Below are 20,609 nucleotides of genomic sequence, written 5' to 3'. Positions count from 1 at the left end.
TAAATCTTACCCTATCAAAACTAAAAAAACTGCGTTGCAAACAGTTTTTAGTTTAATGTGTTTGTTTTACAAATAAAATGATACCGGTTGACCAGCACACATTTTTATTTCAAGGCACGTGTTCGGTGTATATCAGGGTGCCCCCGTGTCAAAAGTTTTACTATGTATGTGGATTTTCCAAAGCGATGGAGGGAATGGTAGCGGATATTGCCTTTCAGTTTCTCTAATTAAAACTCTTGTAGAGAGCCCCGGCAGTGCCGAGAAAGAGGGGGAATGAGTCACTCTTCTGCGCGATATGTTTAGTCTGGAGAACACAATTCTTAAAGGTTCAATAATAAGCTTTATTCAGCATGTGTTTTTTTAATCTTGCAGTCTTTTTGGTAACACAGAAGAGGAGTATGTCCCTGACTCGGAGAGTGTACGCCTGCAGCGGGAGATTCATCACCAGCCACAGTGCTGCAGCCTCTCCCAGTGTTTTCAGCTGTATACCAAAGAGGAGCAGGTGAGTTGCACTCCCTAAAGTGCTGTGTGTTTCAGGGCTATTTAACAGTTATTTTGAAAGCAAAGTTCACTGAATATTGACATATCAGTAGGTTGGAACACCCAGCAGATTTTTTTTTTTTTTTCCCCCTCACAAAATATTTTTATTAAGGTTTTCATCATAAAAAGGTTTACAGAAAGGTTGTAGAGAATGTAAACATAATGGAGCCCGTAAATACGATGGCTATACTTAACAAATATTTATCTTTGCTTACATTGCTATAAAAATAATAAGGCGGCATTACAAATTTGAGAAAAATTATCAACTAGGCACAAAAAAAAAAAAAATGCATTTGGGGTGTTGGATACTAAAAGTAAAAAAAATATATATAATATATATATTTAATATATATATATATATATATATATATATATATATATATATATATATATATATATATATATATATATATATATATATATATATATATATATATATATAGACATAATGAAAACAAAAAAAAGGGGAATGGACCCGTCCAGCAGATTTCTTTATTCCCTGTAGACTCCAGTTCCAGTGTTTCTGCCAGCTCTGGCCACTAGACTGATTTGGTCTTTGAATTTGTTGGAATTTAATTTAAAGTTATATAATCAGAAATCTGTATCAGGAGGAGGCTTAGAAAAAAGTGGGTCTAAAATGTAACTAGGTAAACTGTGAAGCAGGGGTATCGCACTCCATTTCATCAATGGCCACATCAACATTATGACTGCCTTTTTTTTAAGGGCCAGTTTTATCTGTAAGACTAGATGTCCAGAGCACCCCACCCCCCCTCATCAGAAGTCAAGAGTCCCCCACCATCCCTTACAGCACAGTGCACCCCCCTTACCTTGTGTTGCTGCTGGGAAGGAGCCGGAAAGTAGAAAGTGCAGGGTCTGGAGGAGGGCTAGAGTAAACTGCCGGAGACTGCTCAATTATGAGACCAGGGGAGGTGGAAATGATTGGGTGCTGTGGCTTCACGGAAGAGTTCTGTCATCCTCTCTGCTGTCGACTGCTGAGACGAGGGGGGTGCCGCAGCTGCAAAAGAGGGGTGAGGGCCCTATGAAATAGCCTGGCGGGCCCGCACGCCTTATGTTTGACACACAAGCTGTATAGTAATCTTGATCCGAACATACATCAAACTTAAAAGGGAAGCCTGGAGACTGCCTTTGCTTCTGAGTAGGAGCTGCAACAAGCAAGTAGCACATTGGGTTAGAATGAAATCAGGACTTATTAGCCACACACTTGTCATTAATTCATTATTTTACTTATTGGAACAAGAGGGGTCATCGTGACTGTCAGGAAAACTAGCATCCTCCGAACAGCTTTTTTTTTTTATGCCATTTTCCTCTTTTACTTTTAGACCCCTTTCATACTACGCAGTTCATGTGCTTTAGCGCTAGAAATAGCCTCTGCTAAGCGCCTGAAAACCGCCTCCCATTCACTGCAGCACGACTTTTCACACTCGGGCGGTGCGCTCGCCGGACGTTACCAAAAGTCCTTCAAGCAGCATCTTTGGGGTGGGTTGGGAGTGCTGTATTGCAATTACATGGGTAGTGCTTCCAAAGCGACTTAAAGGCGATTTGAAAGCGCCACAGAATGACAGTATTGTGACGGTATCGGTATGATATCCCCGTCAACGTTCCCTTCTTCCCATAACGAAAATCACCCCAATATTCCACGAGGAGGGATATCCCTGGAATCGCCCAGAAAGCCACACATGAGACAAGCTTACTGCTTGAACAACACAGACTTTAATGTTATAACACACCGCTTATATGAAAACAAAAGAGGAAAAACGGAGGGCGCACCGACCTAGTGTGATACTGTTTGGTGGATTTTATTAAATCAATAAAAACAAATCATAATACTCACAAAAGGAGTGTTAAAAGCAGGCCTTGAATCACAATGCAGCAAAGAACCAACACCATCGGCATAGCACGATATTGTTTCGATCCGTGACCGTGGCTAGGGCTGACGCGTTTCAGGGGAGAACCCCTTTCCTCAGAGCTAAAAGGTCTGCAGTGCTTCCTCACCAAGGGACTTGTCTCAATAAATACTAGCTTTCAGTAAGTGGTAAAGACGCCCCTCCCATGAAGTAGGAGGTGCATGGCCGGACACCCACCCACATGTCTGTCACCTTTTCCTTATTCCTCTCTCCATGTCTATATCAAGCCATTCTTAGTATGAATACACAGTCCAAAATTGCACTATACCCAGCAATGTATACAAAAATGTACATACAAAATGACTACCACAATAAGGCATCAATATATATACACATACATACACACACCACAATATGGAAAGCCTTTTCAGTCAAAGCGCTCAGCAGATTGCTGCCTCCAAGTGTATAGTTATAGCAAATCAAATCAATAAAGTGCCAGAGTGTAATAAGGCCTCTCCTAATCACACTTCCAATAAGGGGCTGTGTAGTTGCTCATATGTGCAACTACACAGCCCCTTATTGGAAGTGTGATTAGGAGAGGCCTTATTACACTCTGGCACTTTATTGATTTGATTTGCTATAACTATACACTTGGAGGCAGCAATCTGCTGAGCGCTTTGACTGAAAAGGCTTTCCATATTGTGGTGTGTGTATGTATGTGTATTATATATTGATGCCTTATTGTGGTAGTCATTTTGTATGTACATTTTTGTATACATTGCTGGGTATAGTGCAATTTTGGACTGTGTATTCATACTAAGAATGGCTTGATATAGACATGGAGAGAGGAATAAGGAAAAGGTGACAGACATGTGGGTGGGTGTCCGGCCATGCACCTCCTACTTCATGGGAGGGGCGTCTTTACCACTTACTGAAAGCTAGTATTTATTGAGACAAGTCCCTTGGTGAGGAAGCACTGCAGACCTTTTAGCTCTGAGGAAAGGGGTTCTCCCCTGAAACGCGTCAGCCCTAGCCACGGTCACGGATCGAAACAATATCGTGCTATGCCGATGGTGTTGGTTCTTTGCTGCATTGTGATTCAAGGCCTGCTTTTAACACTCCTTTTGTGAGTATTATGATTTGTTTTTATTGATTTAATAAAATCCACCAAACAGTATCACACTAGGTCGGTGCGCCCTCCGTTTTTCCTCTTTTGTTTCCTTTAGTTTTATGAATTCCAACGATTCAGAGGAGGGCTGCAAGACTTTGGAAGATACCTTTTAATTGAGTTGCTATTGAGTATCACCTTTTTCTTCAAACATCTTTCCAAAGAATACCGGAGCGCAGGAGATTTGTTTTTGTATTTTTTTACACTGCTTATATGTCATTTCCAAAACTGTTACAATGACAAATCTCCGCCCCCTCACACTGGGGCTTCCATACAGATGACTAGGTAGACACGACGGGGCCGATGCTGAAAACACATTTTCTTTAGACAATGACATCAATGACGCTGAGCACTAGCTGTACTGAATACATCAACCAGACCGCTCGACCCCGCATATAGAGAGATAATTACCACAATGAAGCAATCAGAATAATTAACACAAGCCACTTAAACCCAGCTCTCCTTCACACAACACAATAGATCAATTAACCTTTAGAAATAGTGAGGGGACATTAGCACATCAATAACCTGGCTAGCAGGGAGCAGTAAACTGAGACATATAGGCAAATGTATCACAATGGCCCCCCTTTTGCTCCCTGCTCCGGCAAACCCGGTTGGACCTTCCCTGGTCCAGTAGGGTTGACGGGTTCAGAGCTATTAGTCAGAGGTTAACTCCGTTTGGCATGACTGACCTCCCTTGGCAACTGCTTCAGACTCGGGTATGTCACCGGGTCGTCAGATCACACGCCGGTCAGTCCCCAAGTCTTTGTGCGATCTGCAAAGTCACCAGAAGTCAGTGTGAAGACAGCGAATGGGTCTGTGCGCCGCCGTCTAGGTGTCCCGCTATGGGAGGGGGCAGGTTATGGCTCTGAAGTGACAATCCCAGGAGATTCATAAAAAGAAAAAGTTATATTTGTTGAAATGCTGTAGCACTGGTGCTCAGAGTCCGGGGGGGGGGGGGGGGAGGGGAATCAGAGCCCCATAAGGTCAGCCACCCCCTGCTCCCTCCGCAGCCGCCGGTTCTCCTCTTGGAGCTTCTCCAGCTCCATCTCCAGTTCATGCTGCTGTGACCTCAGGTGGTTGTTCTCCTCCTCCATGCGGCTTATGCACTCCTCCAGCTCTATGTACTCACGGATCAGCTCCTGCTTGCTCATGTCCTGCAGGCTCTCCACGTGGTCCTTCATCATCAGGAACTGGGTGGTGGTGTAAGGGGCCACCGGTGGGCCCTTGGCGAACATCTCGGCACGCATCTGGGACGCCCGCTGCGACTCCCTCTCCTCCAGTCGCTTCTTCTCCTCCCAGGTCAGCTTGTTATACGGCTTCCAGGACCTCTTCTTCTTGAAGGGTGGCCGGCGATGCCTCTTTCTGCCCAGCTCCCTCCAGGGCCCCTCCGGCTCAGGGCTTTCGCCCATGACCAGCTGACAATGGTGTTCCCTGTTGTCCGTAATAACAGATTGTACCATGAGGGCTTCGTAAGGGGTGCCCAATGGTTCTTCCTGACCCAGCTCCTTTGGATCCCAAGCCGAGTCTACACAATGGGCTGCTGCTGGTGGGCGGTACCCAGGTTGAGACCAATTTGACCTGGTGTTGTCATTCATGGGGCAATTCTGCTTGAAGTGACCCAGCTGTTTGCACCGGAAGCAGCGTTGTTCGTTGCCCTCCTGGCGATGATAGCGAGGGCTAGATGTCACCGGTCTGTTAGGAGGTTGGTATCTAGCGGTTGGTGGGTGTGAGGGCACCGTTTGTGGTGGAGGTTGTTCCTGTGGTGTGACCTGGTTCGTCTTGCGAGTATCTGCATATTCATCCGCCAACTTCGCGGCCTCTGGTAGAGTCATGGGCCTGCGATCTCTCACCCAATCTTTGACGTCCGTCTGGATGTGATTGTAAAATTGCTCCAGGAGCATTAGTTGCAAAATGTCCTCTGCGGTGGTGGCCTGGCTGCTGTTAGCCCAGTTAGAGGCCGACCGGGACAATTGGCATGCCCATTCCGCATAAGAGTCTTTCGTGGTTTTGCGTGAGTCCCTGAACTTCTGTCGGTGGGACTCTGGGGTTACTGCATAACGAGCCAGGAGCACTTCTTTAACCCTGGCGTAGCTATGGATATCCTGATCTGGCACGGTCCGGAAAGCATCAGAAGCTTTGCCTGACAGTTTGCCTGACAATATTGCAACCCACTCTCCTCTAGCTATTCGGTGCAGGTTACATTGTCGCTCAAAATCCGCCAGGAAGTTATCAATCTCACAGTCCTTTTCATCAAAAGCTTTAAAAGCGCTAAACGGAATCTTCCTTGCGTCTGCTGTGCTGTACTCACTGTTTGGAGAATGTGCGGCTGCTTGTTGGACTGCTGCCAGTTTTAACTGTAGTTCTGCGTCCCTTATTTGTTTATCCTTCTGTAGTTCTGCGTCCCTTATTTGTTTATCCTTCTGTAGCTCCGCGTCTCTTATTTCTTTAGCCTCCTTCGCTAACAGGTCCATCACTTTCAGTACCACATCTGGCGTTGGGTTCGGGCCGAACCACGCTAGCTTCTCTCTCATTAGCTTGTTGGCTGGCGATTCCTCCTCCTGAATCACTGGTGTCTCCATCTCTTGTACTGCTGGCGTTGCTGCAATCCCGTCCTCCTGGTCTAGCTCCATTGATTCTGCCATGATGACCCGCTTGGTTTTGTTGCTAGCAATCCTTCCACGAACTTCCAGTAGTTCTTCCAGTGTCTGCTTGGAATCCGGGTGTGAAGGGGAATAGAAGGGAAAAATCCCACTGCTACCAACCAATTGTGACGGTATCGGTATGATATCCCCGTCAACGTTCCCTTCTTCCCATAACGAAAATCACCCCAATATTCCACGAGGAGGGATATCCCTGGAATCGCCCAGAAAGCCACACATGAGACAAGCTTACTGCTTGAACAACACAGACTTTAATGTTATAACACACCGCTTATATGTCATTTCCAAAACTGTTACAATGACAAATCTCCGCCCCCCTCACACTGGGGCTTCCATACAGATGACTAGGTAGACACGACGGGGCCGATGCTGAAAACACATTTTCTTTAGACAATGACATCAATGACGCTGAGCACTAGCTGTACTGAATACATCAACCAGACCGCTCGACCCCGCATATAGAGAGATAATTACCACAATGAAGCAATCAGAATAATTAACACAAGCCACTTAAACCCAGCTCTCCTTCACACAACACAATAGATCAATTAACCTTTAGAAATAGTGAGGGGACATTAGCACATCAATAACCTGGCTAGCAGGGAGCAGTAAACTGAGACATATAGGCAAATGTATCACAAGTATTTAATCCTTTTTTTGGGGGTTAAAACCACAGTATTTAATCCTTTTTTTGGGGGGGTTAAAACCACCCTATCGACCGAAAAAGGCAGCTAAAACACGTGGCAACTTATCGCTAATGGTGGGTGCTGTCACTGTGAAAGAGTCTTAAGCCTTTTACTGGTTTATTCCATTAAAAAACAAAGGGGGGGGGGGGGTCATAACAAAAAGAATACCAATTGCAATCAAAAGTAATTACCAAGTTTTTCATGTTTTATTTTTTTATCGCTACTGTACAAAGAATTTTACTGAAAAATTGTGGTACGTTTCTGTGATGATTCAAACATTCCCAGCAGTCCTACCACCATGTGTACCTGATTTCCAAACTTTGGCACATTTTTCAGAGATTTTTCTCCTAAAATGTACCTGCTTTTAAATATTCACGATAGTGGTGAAGCTAAAACCCCTGCATTTAAGATGTTTCACTTCAAATGGAAAATGTCAGTTTGGAGTGAAATAATTACAATCTTCAGATGCTTTCTTTGGTCCAACTATGTTTGCATTTCAAGACATCTGTCATTGCCTTTTTTTATTAGGCAGAAAAATTGAACCGTAGAACCTTTTGAAAATCATTAAAACACTTGGGTGGGGAAAGAAGAAAGGTTAGGTTATATTGGCAGATTTGATCTACAGTATGCGTGATAAAAAAACAAAAAAACAAAGATGAGTTAACATGACACTCTGTATTGTTGCAGCATTTTTTTATTTATTTTTTGCTGCAGTAAAGTGCAGTCACCTAGAGGTGGTTGTATGTGCCCACAGCAACCCCAAATCCTACTGCAGGACTAGAGCAGGTAAAGCTCTTCTGACACTATTGAAGCTTGCCCCTATCCTGTGCATTCCTATTGGCTAGTGAGGAAGCCCATCATAATGCTGGATCAACCAATTGCAAAAAAACACTAATGCCGTCGCGTGAGCGATTCTTGTGCCGAATAGATCGTCATGCAGTAATAATAATATGCAGGTGGGGGGATTAGTTAACTTGGTTAAATTGTTGCTTGACCATACATTGGCAAACGGTGACTGCAAACTTCTTCAATAGTCAAGAAGCTCATTGAATATGCAAGTTTGTAAGCAAGTGTGCATGCGTCGGGCAAACTCACATGTTCGTGCTTGGGTATGGGCCAGCCAGCTTTCTCTAGTTTCCCTGGGCAAGCTAAAACTGGGCATATTCGGAAAACCTACATGCACATTAGTATCCTGTAATTGGGCAACGTTCTGTTATATCTTCTGGCACCTTTTTGGAGCCATGCAGTACGTGATTTAGCAATGACAGTTATTGAGCCATGAACTCTAGTGTAAGGTTTCTTTCTGCTGGAGGGATATCGGAAATTCAGCCTGACTGTGTTTTCAATTCTCAGTGGACTTAGCCTTTAAAGTACCCCTGCTGTGTCAATGCAATATGTGAGCTGCTATTTCTGGCCTCCTTAAAGCCCTAACTGTATCTTTGTCTGAGCCCCAGACTCAACACAACTATGTAGAAAATGAAAGTTAGAAATATCAGAATCCTAGGAAAGTAAAAGCCTACTCATTGGGCAGCCTCCCAAATCAAAGCAGAGCCTCATTATGGTTTCTGCCTAATATATTACATATAGTTATAATCTTCCAATGTTGTTTCTATTTAGTCCTCCTTTGTGAGGAAAATTAACCGTTTATCTGTTGCTCATTTCTTGTTATCTACTCTTTTTCTCCTAAAAATAATTAAACTATTGGAAGGGAAAGTCTACATATTTGTCACTAGAAATATTTTAAGGGAATGCTGCTGGTTCCAAGCTGCTTGCATAATTTATTGTGTAGGGCTTTTAGGAGCAGCATCGAGTTGTTCTTAGTTTCTTTGGAACTAGATCCGCACATTGGCACATATAGTATTTTCCCTGCATGGACTGAGACCATAAAAAACGATTTTACAAATATGGTCTTGCATTTTGGATGCATGCTGGACCATTTGAGGTTAATGTATGTTTTCAGGCTGTTTAAAATTAATGCAATTTAATGTACAGAAAGTTTGCAGTACTTGTAAATGTTTAATTCAGGTCTATTGATTATTCTTATGCCGCGTACACACGGTCGTTTTTTGTGATGAAATAAAACAACGTTTTTAAAAATGTCATGATCGTGTGTGGGCTTCACATCGTTTTTTGTCTTCTAAAAAACGACCAAAAAAAAACGTACATGCTTCAATTTTTTATGTCGTTTTTCAAAATGTCGTTTTTTGTGTCATAAAAAATGATCGTGTGTGGGCTAAAACGACGGTTTAAACCCACGCATGCTCAGAAGCAAGTTATGAGACGGGAGCTTGAATGGAACAGAGTGCCGTCGTACGTGTTGTACGTAACCGCGCTTTGCTAGAGCATTTTCAGAAAACGATGGTGTGTGGGCAACGTCGTTTTTTATGATGAAGTTAGAAAAACGTCGTTTTTTTTCATGATGAAAAACGTTGTTTTATTTCATCACAAAAACGACCGTGTGTACGCGGCAATAGACTTTCTCTGCCATTGAGGAACACATGGAAGTCTTTCACCTTGAGGTCAAACTGTCACTTATAAGAGGTTTGGACAAAAAAAGTAAACCAGCTTAGTAATAACCCCATCATCTACCAACATGTCCCAGTTGTTCACTATTGTCCTAGGAGGATGACCATCCTTTGTTTAATTCTGCTGTGTAAAAAAACTCAAATCGGAACTTAACCTAAAAAGGGACGTTCCTGTTTTATGCCCTCTACCTCCTTTTTGGATTTTTTTTTTTTTCTTTTTCAAGGGAGCGGGTACATAGTTTAGACAAATGCCCCTTTTCACATCCGCTGGAATCGTCTAGGCGATTCCAACCGAAGTTCAACACAAAACCCCTTCCAGATTCTGAATCGCTCCAGTCTTTGCCAGATAAGCTTATGCTAGATGAGCTATAGTCTTCTGCTATTTCTCCCAAATTAAGAGATCGTTTCAATGCTGTGAGCACCTCCCTGAAACTATGTGATCTGTTCCTTCTAATACTGTTTGCCGTCTTTGGTCCTTTAGAGCAGTGGTTCTCAACCCTGTCCTCAAGTACCACCAACCGACCTTGTTTGCGGGTTTTCCTTTTATCTTGCACAATTGCTTTAAATTAATGGCTTGGTAATTTGGACAGCCATTTTATCTAAGAGAAATTTCCAAAACTGGACCTGTTGGGGGTACTTGAGGATAGGGTTGAGAACCATTGCTTTAGCGCTCAGAAGTCCCTAAGGATCCTCCCTTGTTCCAGTTCTGTCTCTACAGTGATTGAAAACCTTCTGACAACCTTTTTATTCCCCCAAACGCTTATTAGCCTTGTTCGCGCTTGGTGAGAATTTTGTGCAAAACTGGGCCATGTGGCATTGTCACTCAACATGGCAACCATCAATCCTGTAAGGACCCCTGCATAAGTATATCAGTACACATGCGGAGGACCTTTTGGGTTAAAGTGCTGAACTGCAGAACCCACCTCCTAAGTAGGATTTGAATCCAAACGTTGTCTTTCCAAAACATCTCTTTGGATTAGCTCTTTTGGAACAAGATCAAGGATGCTATTGGCAGCAAGGGCGTCAGCAGAAGAACTAAAGCCATACATTTCAAAGCCTTCTCTTTTCCTGTCGGAGTTTTAAATATCAGGAATTAGTCCTGAACACAATGCAGTTTTTGCACTCTGGTTTTCGAGCTTTTCAGTCCATAAATAATCTGACACTTTTTTTTTCTTTCGCATGCTAATCTTGAATCTGATAATAGCCTCCTTCAGGACGGTCCCATTTCCCAAATTTACTCCAGACCCTTGCAACAGACCATTCAGTCAAATGGGACAATTCAGTCTAGACCCTGGACAAGGATCAAGTTATCCCTGGCTTGGTGGCACTGAAATTTTGGGGTAGTCCTTCCTTCTCAACTTTTGGATGATCCTTACAATGAATGCCAGTCCTGGGAACTCTGTAGGTGCAGGGTACTTGATCGTCGTCTGACTCTTGTCTCCCAGTCATTATTTCACTTCGGGTGATCTAGCTCCATCTTCAGTGCTGGACCTTCCTGATGGAGGGTCGTCATTTGCAGAATAATTTGAACACCACCATGGACGTGGCTTATATCAATCAAGGAAGAAGCCTTGACATGACAAGAGAGATTGAATTCTGTCCTGAGCTGGGGGCGTAGTCTCTACACTTGGAGGTGTTCCAGGACTATTGTAGGTAGGGGAATGCCGAATGTGGAATTCTTATTTCCAGATTCAACAGCAAACTGAACAGATTCATCTCCAGATAATAACGAAACCATAGTTGCTGTGGTGGTTTCTTGAGATCAGTACACCGTGATCTTTTGCATGTGGTATGCCTGATAAGACTTGTGGTGGACACTCTGTGGGTTCTGCCACATTGTCGGGATCCTACTATCTTGAGGATCAATTTACCATCCTGCTTAACAGAAGCCAGCTTTAATTACATGGCTGTTTAGGTCGGGTTTGGAGATGCAAGAGCGTCTTTAAATATATGATTCCTACTAAGAGAAGGGCAAGGAAGGCTGCTTCTCAATAGGTCTATCATCGGACATGAAAGACAAACTTTTCCTGGTGTAAGTCTGAGGCCGAGTACTCACGGCAGGACATGTCCGATGAAAACGGTCTGCAGACCGTTTCCATCGGACATGTCTGGCCGGGGACTGCCCGGGGACTTCTGTTCGATGGCTATACACACCATCGAACAGAAGACCGTGCGTAAACAATACGCGGGGCGTGTCCGCGGTGTCGACGCGTCGATGACGCGGTGTCGCCGCGACAATGACGCGCCGGCGTGGGCGGCCTGCCTTGAAAATGCTTCCACGCATGCGTCGAAGTCATTCGACGCATGCGAGGGATGGCGGGCGGCAGGACATGTACGGTAGGTCTGTACAGACGACCGTACATGTCCGGGCGGACAGGTTTCCAGCGGACTGTTTTAAAGCAAGTCCGGGAAACAGTTGTCTGCTCAGAAACGGTCTGTCAGACAATTGTTTGCTGGAATCCTGTCCGCGCGGCTGTACACACGAGGGAACATGTCTGCTGAAATTGGTCTGCCGACCAGTTTCAGCAGACATGTTTGGTCGTGAGTACGGGGCCTCAGGCTTTCACCTTTTTTTTTTGTGTTTTTTATGTGGGATGAATCCTTTCTGAAGCAGGGTCTGGATCAGCATTTCGCTCAACAGCATTTTTTTAAAGACAATCCTACAGCCTCTAAACGCTATAGTACCGGTAGTCTCTTGTGTGGCTCCCCTTTAATTTTGCTTGTGCCTTTTATGGGATCTGAGTCGGTTCTCTCTTCACTTCCAGACCCCCAGTTTGAGCCCATCAGACATTACACTCCATACTCCCACCCACAACACTGGTGGCTTTATTATATATATATATATATATATATATATATATATATATATATATATATATATATATATATATATATATATATATATATATATATATTAGAGAGATCTTACTTTGAGGTCTTCTCTGATGCTAACTTTGGGCATAATGTCTTTTAGGCAGGGAGTTCCAATCTCTACAATGTTGCTTTGTTGGTCTTGTTCGCGTTTGCTTGCTGTGTTGCCCACCCACATGGTTGGACGTCACAAAGGTGAAAGACTTCCCGTGCCTCACAATGAAAAGAAAATAGAACTTTTGTACTCGCTGTAAAATCTTTTTTTTTTTTTTGCAGTCCTTTGAGGGAGATGGGTCTTGTGTTCATAATCATGCTCCCGCTACTGCTTTGCTTTAAACCAGAGGCATGCTGGTAGTAGGAGGGGTTATCTTGGGCTTACCCACAGTTATTTTGTTTGCCAGTGTCCAATCCTCCTGCAGGTGGCAATATAACTCTAAGGTGAAAGTCTTCCTGTGTCCCTCAATAGACTCCAAAGGATTTTATGGTGGGTACCAAAATCCTATTTTTCAGTTAGTGCATTTGCTGCCCATGCTTTATGTGTAGTGCTTGTAGATCCGTCTGCCTGATTGCTTATGCCGCCTATTTGCAGCTGGCTCCTGGCAATGCCTGGCGCTGTCCTCACTGTAAACAGCTTCAACAGGGCAGCATTAAACTCAGCCTGTGGACTCTGCCTGACGTTCTTATTCTACATTTAAAGAGATTCCGACAGGTAAGTTTCCCCTTCCTCTGCTATGTATGAATAAAACTCACAACAACGGATCTATGCTTTAACTAGTCTTCTGCTTTAGAAGCCTGCTGTCCTTGGCTTTATTAACCTTCCTCTGCTGGGTGTATACCCATCTGTTCTTGCCAGCTTCACATCCTACAAAAGTTCTACGTCTATTGATGATGGGGATTTTTTGCAGTTTGACAATTCCTTGCTTTTGTACTAGTATGGCTGTGAGGTACATTGCCTGATTCTTAAAGGATAAGTTCACCTTTGGGAACATGTTGCATGTTCTGACCACTTTTAGGGTGGAAAATGTAACATGTTCCCACTACTGCAGAGTTACCCCAATCCACTGCCTCTAGTGACAGCAAGCTGGGCATCTTCTCCCTGATCTCGCTGTCACAATTAAAAAAAAAAAAAAAAATGTGGCCTTGTGAGGCTCTGCTCGCCCAGCCACGTCATTCATTCACAGAGTTCCGTGAATGGGAAAACTTCAAGTACCAACATCCTTTGCGGCTTGTAATTCTCGGTAAACTACCAGGGCGTTGTTGAGCGCTCTAGATAGTTCATTGATACTTCCTGTCTGTGTAAGCTGTCTGCTTTACAGGCAGGCAGTTACACACTGACAGTCTGCAGGAGTTCTGTATTGCACCCATGTTCTGCTGATTGTGGGTGCAATGCTATGCAGGCTCCTAGTAAAAATAATAAATGCATATTTTTTACCTGCAAAAGATGTGCATTTTTTTTTTTTAAAGGTGAGCTTATCCTTTAAGTCCAGACAAGCAAATAACACTACAGAATCGCAGTTTGGGATGCACGGACTGTCCAATAAATAACCTTGCCACGCATATCTATTTATCACATATAAGCTGTTTCAATCTTATTGTTGTAGTGAAACACAATTTATCACTTCTCCGCATTAAAGCGGAGGTCCACCTAAAAAAAAAAATATTAAAAGCCATCAGCTACAAATACTGCAGCTGCTGATGTTTAATATTAGGACACTTGCCTGTCCAGGGTCCCGCAATGTCGGCAGCCGAAGCCGATCTGTCACTCGGTTCTCGGCCGCCATCTTCGGTAAGGGAATCAGGAAGTGAAGCCTTGTGGCTTCATGCTCCCTACTGCGCATGTGCGAGTTGCGCTGTGTGTCCTCACTGGTCCCTGCTGTCTTTTGGGACCTGTGTGTCTCCCAGAAGACAGCGGGGGGAGGACAGAGTTGGCACCGCAAGTGGCGTATGTCACCTCGATCACCGAGGGGATCTATGCCTGGAAGTGGGAGCAAAAACCTGTATTGCACAGGTATCTTCTCCCTCCTTAAAAGTGCCAAATGGTGACACCGGAGGGGGGGGGGGATGCCAAAAAGTGGAAGTTTCATGGAACTCCAATATGATTTCCAGTGTAAATTTGCATCTCTTTGAGTAGATATTTTTATGGAGATGCATTGAATAAGACCATTGTATATAAAATGGACACCTAGAATAAACAATCGTAAGCGTACATTTTTTAGGACAATCTTTCAATGTCTCCTTTTTGGCTTTTTCATATACATGGATAGGATATTTTACCAGATCTCAACAAAGAAAAAAAACATGGCTTCTGTAGTGTAGTAGAATCTTCCTCTGTTCTGTTCTAGAGAAGGTTTGCTTTCCCCGTTCTATACACTGTCCCCAGGAAAAGTACAGTGTATATTCAGGGTGACCGATCATAGTTTTAAATAAAAGTTAATTATTGTATGTGCAGTCAATGCAATAGGGTAAGTGGGATAAGATGTGGTTATGTCCTTCTTTTTTTTTTTTTTTTTTTTTGTATGGTATGTAAAGCCCAAATTTGATTTTCAGTATTTTTTATTTCTTTCATTATGCCTTACGGTATAGTATTGATTTTTTTTTTTTTTTGTGAATCTGCAGTGACTTGTACCTGGAGATTAATCACGCAATGTTTCAGGCTGACAGTGCTAAGCTACTGCAATGCAATTAGCAAAAGTGTTGTTAGCCTACGTTCTTCCAGTTTTCTGGCAGGCTGTCTATCTGCCCTGATGGCAAAGCATTCACTATTTCAACATGTATATGTTGACTTCCTGAAAACTTGGCTGTACAAAACTACAAAGTAATGTAAAAAACAGAAGTGTCTTCTGTATAATTCGCCCTGTATTTATTAATATACATAATTGTGAAGGACCATAGTAACCAGCTGCTTGGATAGAAAAAAAATCATTATTCACGTTAGCGTAGTTGATCAAGCCATGTAAGATGTATTTAAGAAATCAAAATAAATGGAATGGAGATGGAACTGCATTTTGAGATGATAATTTACCTTAAATTTCAAGGGTTTTTTTTGTTTATTTTTTATATATTTTTTTATTTTTGCTGAGATCTTCTTTTAATATTGCTATTTAAAAAAATGTGCAAACTGACAACTTACAGTATGCAAAGCAAGTGTGCTATTTACTGCACTGCTAGCCAATATTTTTGGCTATCTTTACTCATGCTGCATGCACTAAACTAATACACTGATGTTACTTATATGTGTTGATTGTGGTCTTATGTCTGAGCGGTTTCACACTTTTAAATGTCCTCTTATTACTGTAGTTGGCATTTGTTCTGCATTCCTCTCCAGCTCGGGTTCAGTGGAACTATGTGAATATATCCATACCTGGAATTCTTCTTTAAGTTGACCATAGACTACAGCGACGGGAAATTTTCAAGGAGCTGGATGTGAAAGTTTCCTGAATGAACAAATTTATAATGGTTAAAGGGGTTGTAAAGGTTTGTGTTTTTTCATCTTGATGCATCCTATGTGAAAAAACACCTGGCTGTCACGGGCCCCCAGCCCCCCCCACGTTTTAATTACCTGAGCCAGTTTAGCTTCTGTGCACGTCCCCCGGCGTCCTCTTCTCCACAGAGTCTGTGTTGATTGGATAGATTGATAGCAGTGCAGCCATTGGCTCCCGCTTCTGTCAATTAAATCCAATGACGCGGGGGTGGGGCCGAGTCATACACTTGGCGTCTATGGACACCGACTGTATGACACTGGAGCGCTCCCACAAGGTAACCCCCTTGTTAGAGAGCTTCCCTGAGGGAGGTGGCTATTGCGTGGATGAGCTGCGAGAGCCACTGTGGGACCCCAGAACAGGACTATCGGGGTCACTCAGTGGAGGTAAGTCTGACATGTCTGTTATTTTAAAGAAAACTTTACAACCCCCTTAATGTGGTTTTCATTCAGGCAATTTTTATTCACCATGAAATCAAATGTTGCAAGTAAACAAAATGTTAAAGTACTTTTAGTTTGAAATGCATCAGATTTACTAATCAAAATTTTCATATGAATGTTCATTGGAAAATCTACTGGTGTATATGACCAGCTTTAGACGTCACATAGGGCTCTGTTAGACTAACTGTAAGACCACACCATAAAAGGCTTGCTTGAGTGCCGATATGACTGTCGGGTCAGGACTCGGCATTTAAGGGATGCCTGTTGGCGACGCTTGCTGGAAATTCTTTGCAGTCTTGCAAACCTTCCATCTAAAAAAAAAAGTGAATGTTCCATGTCAGTCCATTGGGTAATTTGCGTAATAAACAGCGTTGAACCCAGCACTACAAACATTAAGTAAATGGCTCCCCAACTATTCTATGCCTAAAGTGGTTGTAAATCTCATGAAAAAAAATATGAACAAAGCATATCCCTCTGTATTGTATACATCTGCATGAGTCACTTCTGACGCCAAAAGAAACCAGGTGACGGAAGGAACTTCCAGATGACGGACAGCCTCAGCTCTGTTCCTGTATACTGTGTGAAGGGGAGGGGGGGTGTCCCTTCCCTCCTATCGGCTTTTAGAATTCTCCTCACAGAGCCTTGCTCAATGAGCTTGGGAAGATTTTGTTTCATCCCTATTACTGAGACTAGTTAATTCACTGGGTATATGTATTTACAACCACTTTAGGCTGTGTTCACTATTGGGAATTGTATGTGGGTTTTCCCGCATTCAATTTGCATGACAGGAGGGTGTGACCGGCTCTCAATGAAGCCGGTTTACACATTTTTGGGCCGCCATTGGTGTGCACAGCAGAAGGGTCCTCTGCATCTTTGGCTCTATTTCAGGTCCAAATTCAGCCAAAAATTCGAACCCAATTCTGATCTGAAACTGTGAACGTGGACACACCTGACCCCCGGCTGTACCCCACAGCTGCACATAGTGTGAACCCAGCCTTAAAGAGACTCCAAGTATGTGGTTGATCCTAATCACTGAACAGCCTTCCTCTGTGAGTAAGTAGAAGAAGCTTAATTCTCTCTTTGATAATTCTTTCTCCTTTAATTTCAGAGTGAGATGAGAATTATTTGCTAAAACATGTACTACGTGTTAATCACTAATTGTCGTGTCTGCTTAGGATGCAGATCGAAGGGTGAAACTGCAGAATATGGTCCGCTTTCCTCTGATGGGGTTAGATATGACCCCTCATGTGGTGAAGCGCAGTCAGAGCTCTTGGAGCCTTCCATCACATTGGTCACCTTGGAGAAGACCCTATGGCCTTGGCCGGGATCCTGAGGACTTCATATATGATCTGTATGCTGTCTGCAACCACCATGGAACCATGCAGGGTGGTCATTATACAGGTATTTATATAAAAAAAAATATTTTTGACAGCACCAGTTAGAGGTAAAGATTGCTTGCTGGGGAAAAAAGAGCAGGCTTGATTGACCGTGTTGCCATCATTATTTATACACACAGAATAACTAAAATTGGGAAATTCATTTATGGCCAGATTTAGGGCAGAAAGTGACCAAAAATTGCACTGTTTGCCAGCTCTTCAATAATTTTTAGTTCTGTTTGTGCTGGTTAAACCATATAGGAGTCAGCTAAATGGCATCAATAAGCATTACATTACATTCCCCAAAAAGTCATTCTGTGGGAAAGATTAGAAACCGCCTACTCTTGGGCCACTTTCACACAATAAGCCCGTTCAGATCTTCCTGTCCGTTTTTCCAGGCAGATCCGAGCGGGCCACCCATTGACTCTTACGGGCAGGCGGGTGTCAGGCGCTGACACCCGCCTGCCATTCTATCCGCTCAAGACGGACGTATGCCGATAAGTTCGCCATCCGTCTGGCGGATCTGATGGGGGAAAAAAAGGAAATGTCAGTTTTCGTCCGATCTCCCTATAGAAATCGGTCCTACCCTGCTCAATGAGCAGAGACTGACATGTCATCCACCGGCTCAGTGTGGAATGCGGAGCGATCCCCCACTGAGCTGGCGGAGCCCGCTGAGCAGATCCGCCCCATGTGCAAGGGACCTTAATGGTACACGTAAACACCTTGGGCTAGATTCAGGTAGGGGGACGTAGGTTTATGCGGGCGTAGAGTATCCTATTTACGCTACGCCTCCACAACTTTGACGGGCAAGTGCAGTATTCACAAAGCACTTGCTCCGTAAGTTGCGGCGGCGTAGTATAAATCTGCCGGCATAAGCCGAATTCAAATTGTCAGGAGGTGACAATAAAACATGACCCCACGTAAATGACGTTTCTCACGAACGGCGCATGCGCCGGCCGTGAACGTATCCCAGTCGGCATGCTCCTAATCGCGTCGCAAATAGGCAATGCTTTAGACGTGAACGTAATTTACGCAAAGCCCTATTCGCGAACGACTTACGCAAACGACGTAAAATTTTCATTCGCGGGAACGACGTCCATACTTAACATTGGCTATGCCTCATATAGCAGGAGTAACGTTACGCCGGAAAAAGCCTGACGCAAACAACGTAAAAAAATCTGCCGGGCGCACATACGTTTCTGAATCGGCATATCCAGCTTATTTGCATATTATACGCTGAACTCGACGGCAGCGCCACCTAGCGGCCAGCATAAATATGCATCCTAAGATACGACGGCGTAAGACTTAGGCCAGTCGGATCTTAGCCTAATTTTGGCGTATCTTGCTTTCTGAATACAGAAAGAAGATACGCCGGCGCAGATTTGAATTTACGCGGCGTATCAATAGATACTCTGGCGTAAATTCTTCCTGAATCTAGCCCCTTATTTCTGTAAAGGATAAATAATCCTTGTTGCCTATTGTTCTTGCACCTAAACCCCAAAACCTTAAACACCTTATAAAGCTTTTAAAACCACCCCACAAAAACATGGAAAAAATGCACACACGAGGAGCACACACAAAAAAGGACAAGTGGACCAATAGTTGTCATTATGACAGCGAGGGAACGCCTTTCTAACAGAACTCTACATGGCAATAAAAACCTTTTTACATGTTATCTAGTCCTCGCACACAAAAAAATAAACATTTTTTTAGCTTTAACATAAACTTCAGTTTTTACAATACTAATGTAATGTTGCTTTAAGGTACTCCAGGCAAACGGCTAAATGGCTTGAAATATGAGTTTTTACTGTTTTGCCAAATGATTTGCAATGTGGGACAATCATTACACACACCTCTGGTATTCGGTAGAGCTGCACGATTCTGGCTAAAATGAGGATCGCTATTTTTTTTGCTCATAATAAAGATCAAATTTCTTCTCAATTCTCGTGGTGTAGCATTATCTTTCACATTATACAAAAAAATTGGGCTAACTTTACTGTTTAGTTTTTTTAAAATTCATTGAAGTGTGTTTTTTCAGAAAAAATTGCGTTTTAAAGACCGCTGCGCAATTACAGCGTGACATAAAATATTGAAATGACCGCCATTTTAATCTCTAGGGTCTCTTCTAAAAGAAAATATACAATGTTTGGGGTTCTAAGTAATTTTCCAGCAGATTATACTAATTTTAACTTGTAAGCAACAAGTGTCAGAGAAATGCTTAGTCTTTTAAGTGGTTAAACTGACCTCATTTACAGACCGAAGTTCTTCCCTTTTGATCTAAATTCTAAAAGAACAAAATGTTCCAATGTTTCTCTTTATCTCCCAGCACTGAGGAATGTTGACAAACATTTGCCAGGTTTTTTTTTTTTGACAGCTCTGAGCAGAAGACGGCTCTTGTTGCATAGAATCGCGGAAATGCCAGATTAAGATCGCGATGAGGTTGAATTGAGATCATGATTTTTTTAACAATCGTGTAGCTCCTAGTATTCAGCAAGATCACTACTTTGTGTTTTCTGGCCTAACATTAGGACTTTGCATATCAGATTCCTGATCACTGGAAAGAAGCTCAAGGTGGTAGGAGACATATGATGCGTAAAGTGATTGCAACACTTCAACAAACATATTATACCTGCTCTGTGCATTGGTATTGCAAAGTCGGCCCGAACCTCCACTTCTGGGGTCCCCTGCTGGCACTCTTGGCTCCACCTCATCTTTTACTGGTGCCCTCATAAAAAGGTTGCTACCTGGGGGGGGCTTTATTCTGAACTCCCTCCTTGCAGGTTTTGACTGACAGCAGCAGGAGCCAATGGTTCTCGCTGCTGCCGAGTCTCCTGTGGGATAGGAGAGAGGAAAGAAGAGCGGCTGCAAATGGGCACCAATCAAGTTCTGATAAGTGTTTAAGGGGAGCTGGGGAAGCAGATTTTTGAAAAAAAACATTTTACCTTTTACAACCACTCTAATCAATAGCTTGTCACTTGTTTTGCTGTGCAGTGCTG

At 43.2% G+C, this 20,609-nt stretch overlaps 1 protein-coding gene across 2 annotated transcripts in view; it reads left to right on the top strand.

Moving 5' to 3' along the window:
• Positions 1-20,609, top strand: part of USP31 (ubiquitin specific peptidase 31) — a 116,719-nt gene that overhangs the window by 85,694 nt on the left and 10,416 nt on the right. The window contains exons 11-13 of one of the 2 annotated variants that reach the window (XM_040356661.1): positions 373-502; positions 12,908-13,027; positions 17,413-17,638. In XM_040356661.1, the coding sequence (XP_040212595.1) occupies positions 373-502; positions 12,908-13,027; positions 17,413-17,638 (476 nt within the window). The remainder of the gene's footprint in view (positions 1-372; positions 503-12,907; positions 13,028-17,412; positions 17,639-20,609) is intronic. The other variant, XM_040356662.1, reaches the window with a different exon arrangement.

Source organism: Rana temporaria, chromosome 6 (assembly GCF_905171775.1).
Source record: "Rana temporaria chromosome 6, aRanTem1.1, whole genome shotgun sequence".
Lineage (NCBI taxonomy): Eukaryota > Metazoa > Chordata > Amphibia > Anura > Ranidae > Rana > Rana temporaria.
The sequence above is the reverse complement of the archived record's forward strand: the minus strand, read 5'-3'. Positions and strand labels throughout refer to the sequence as shown.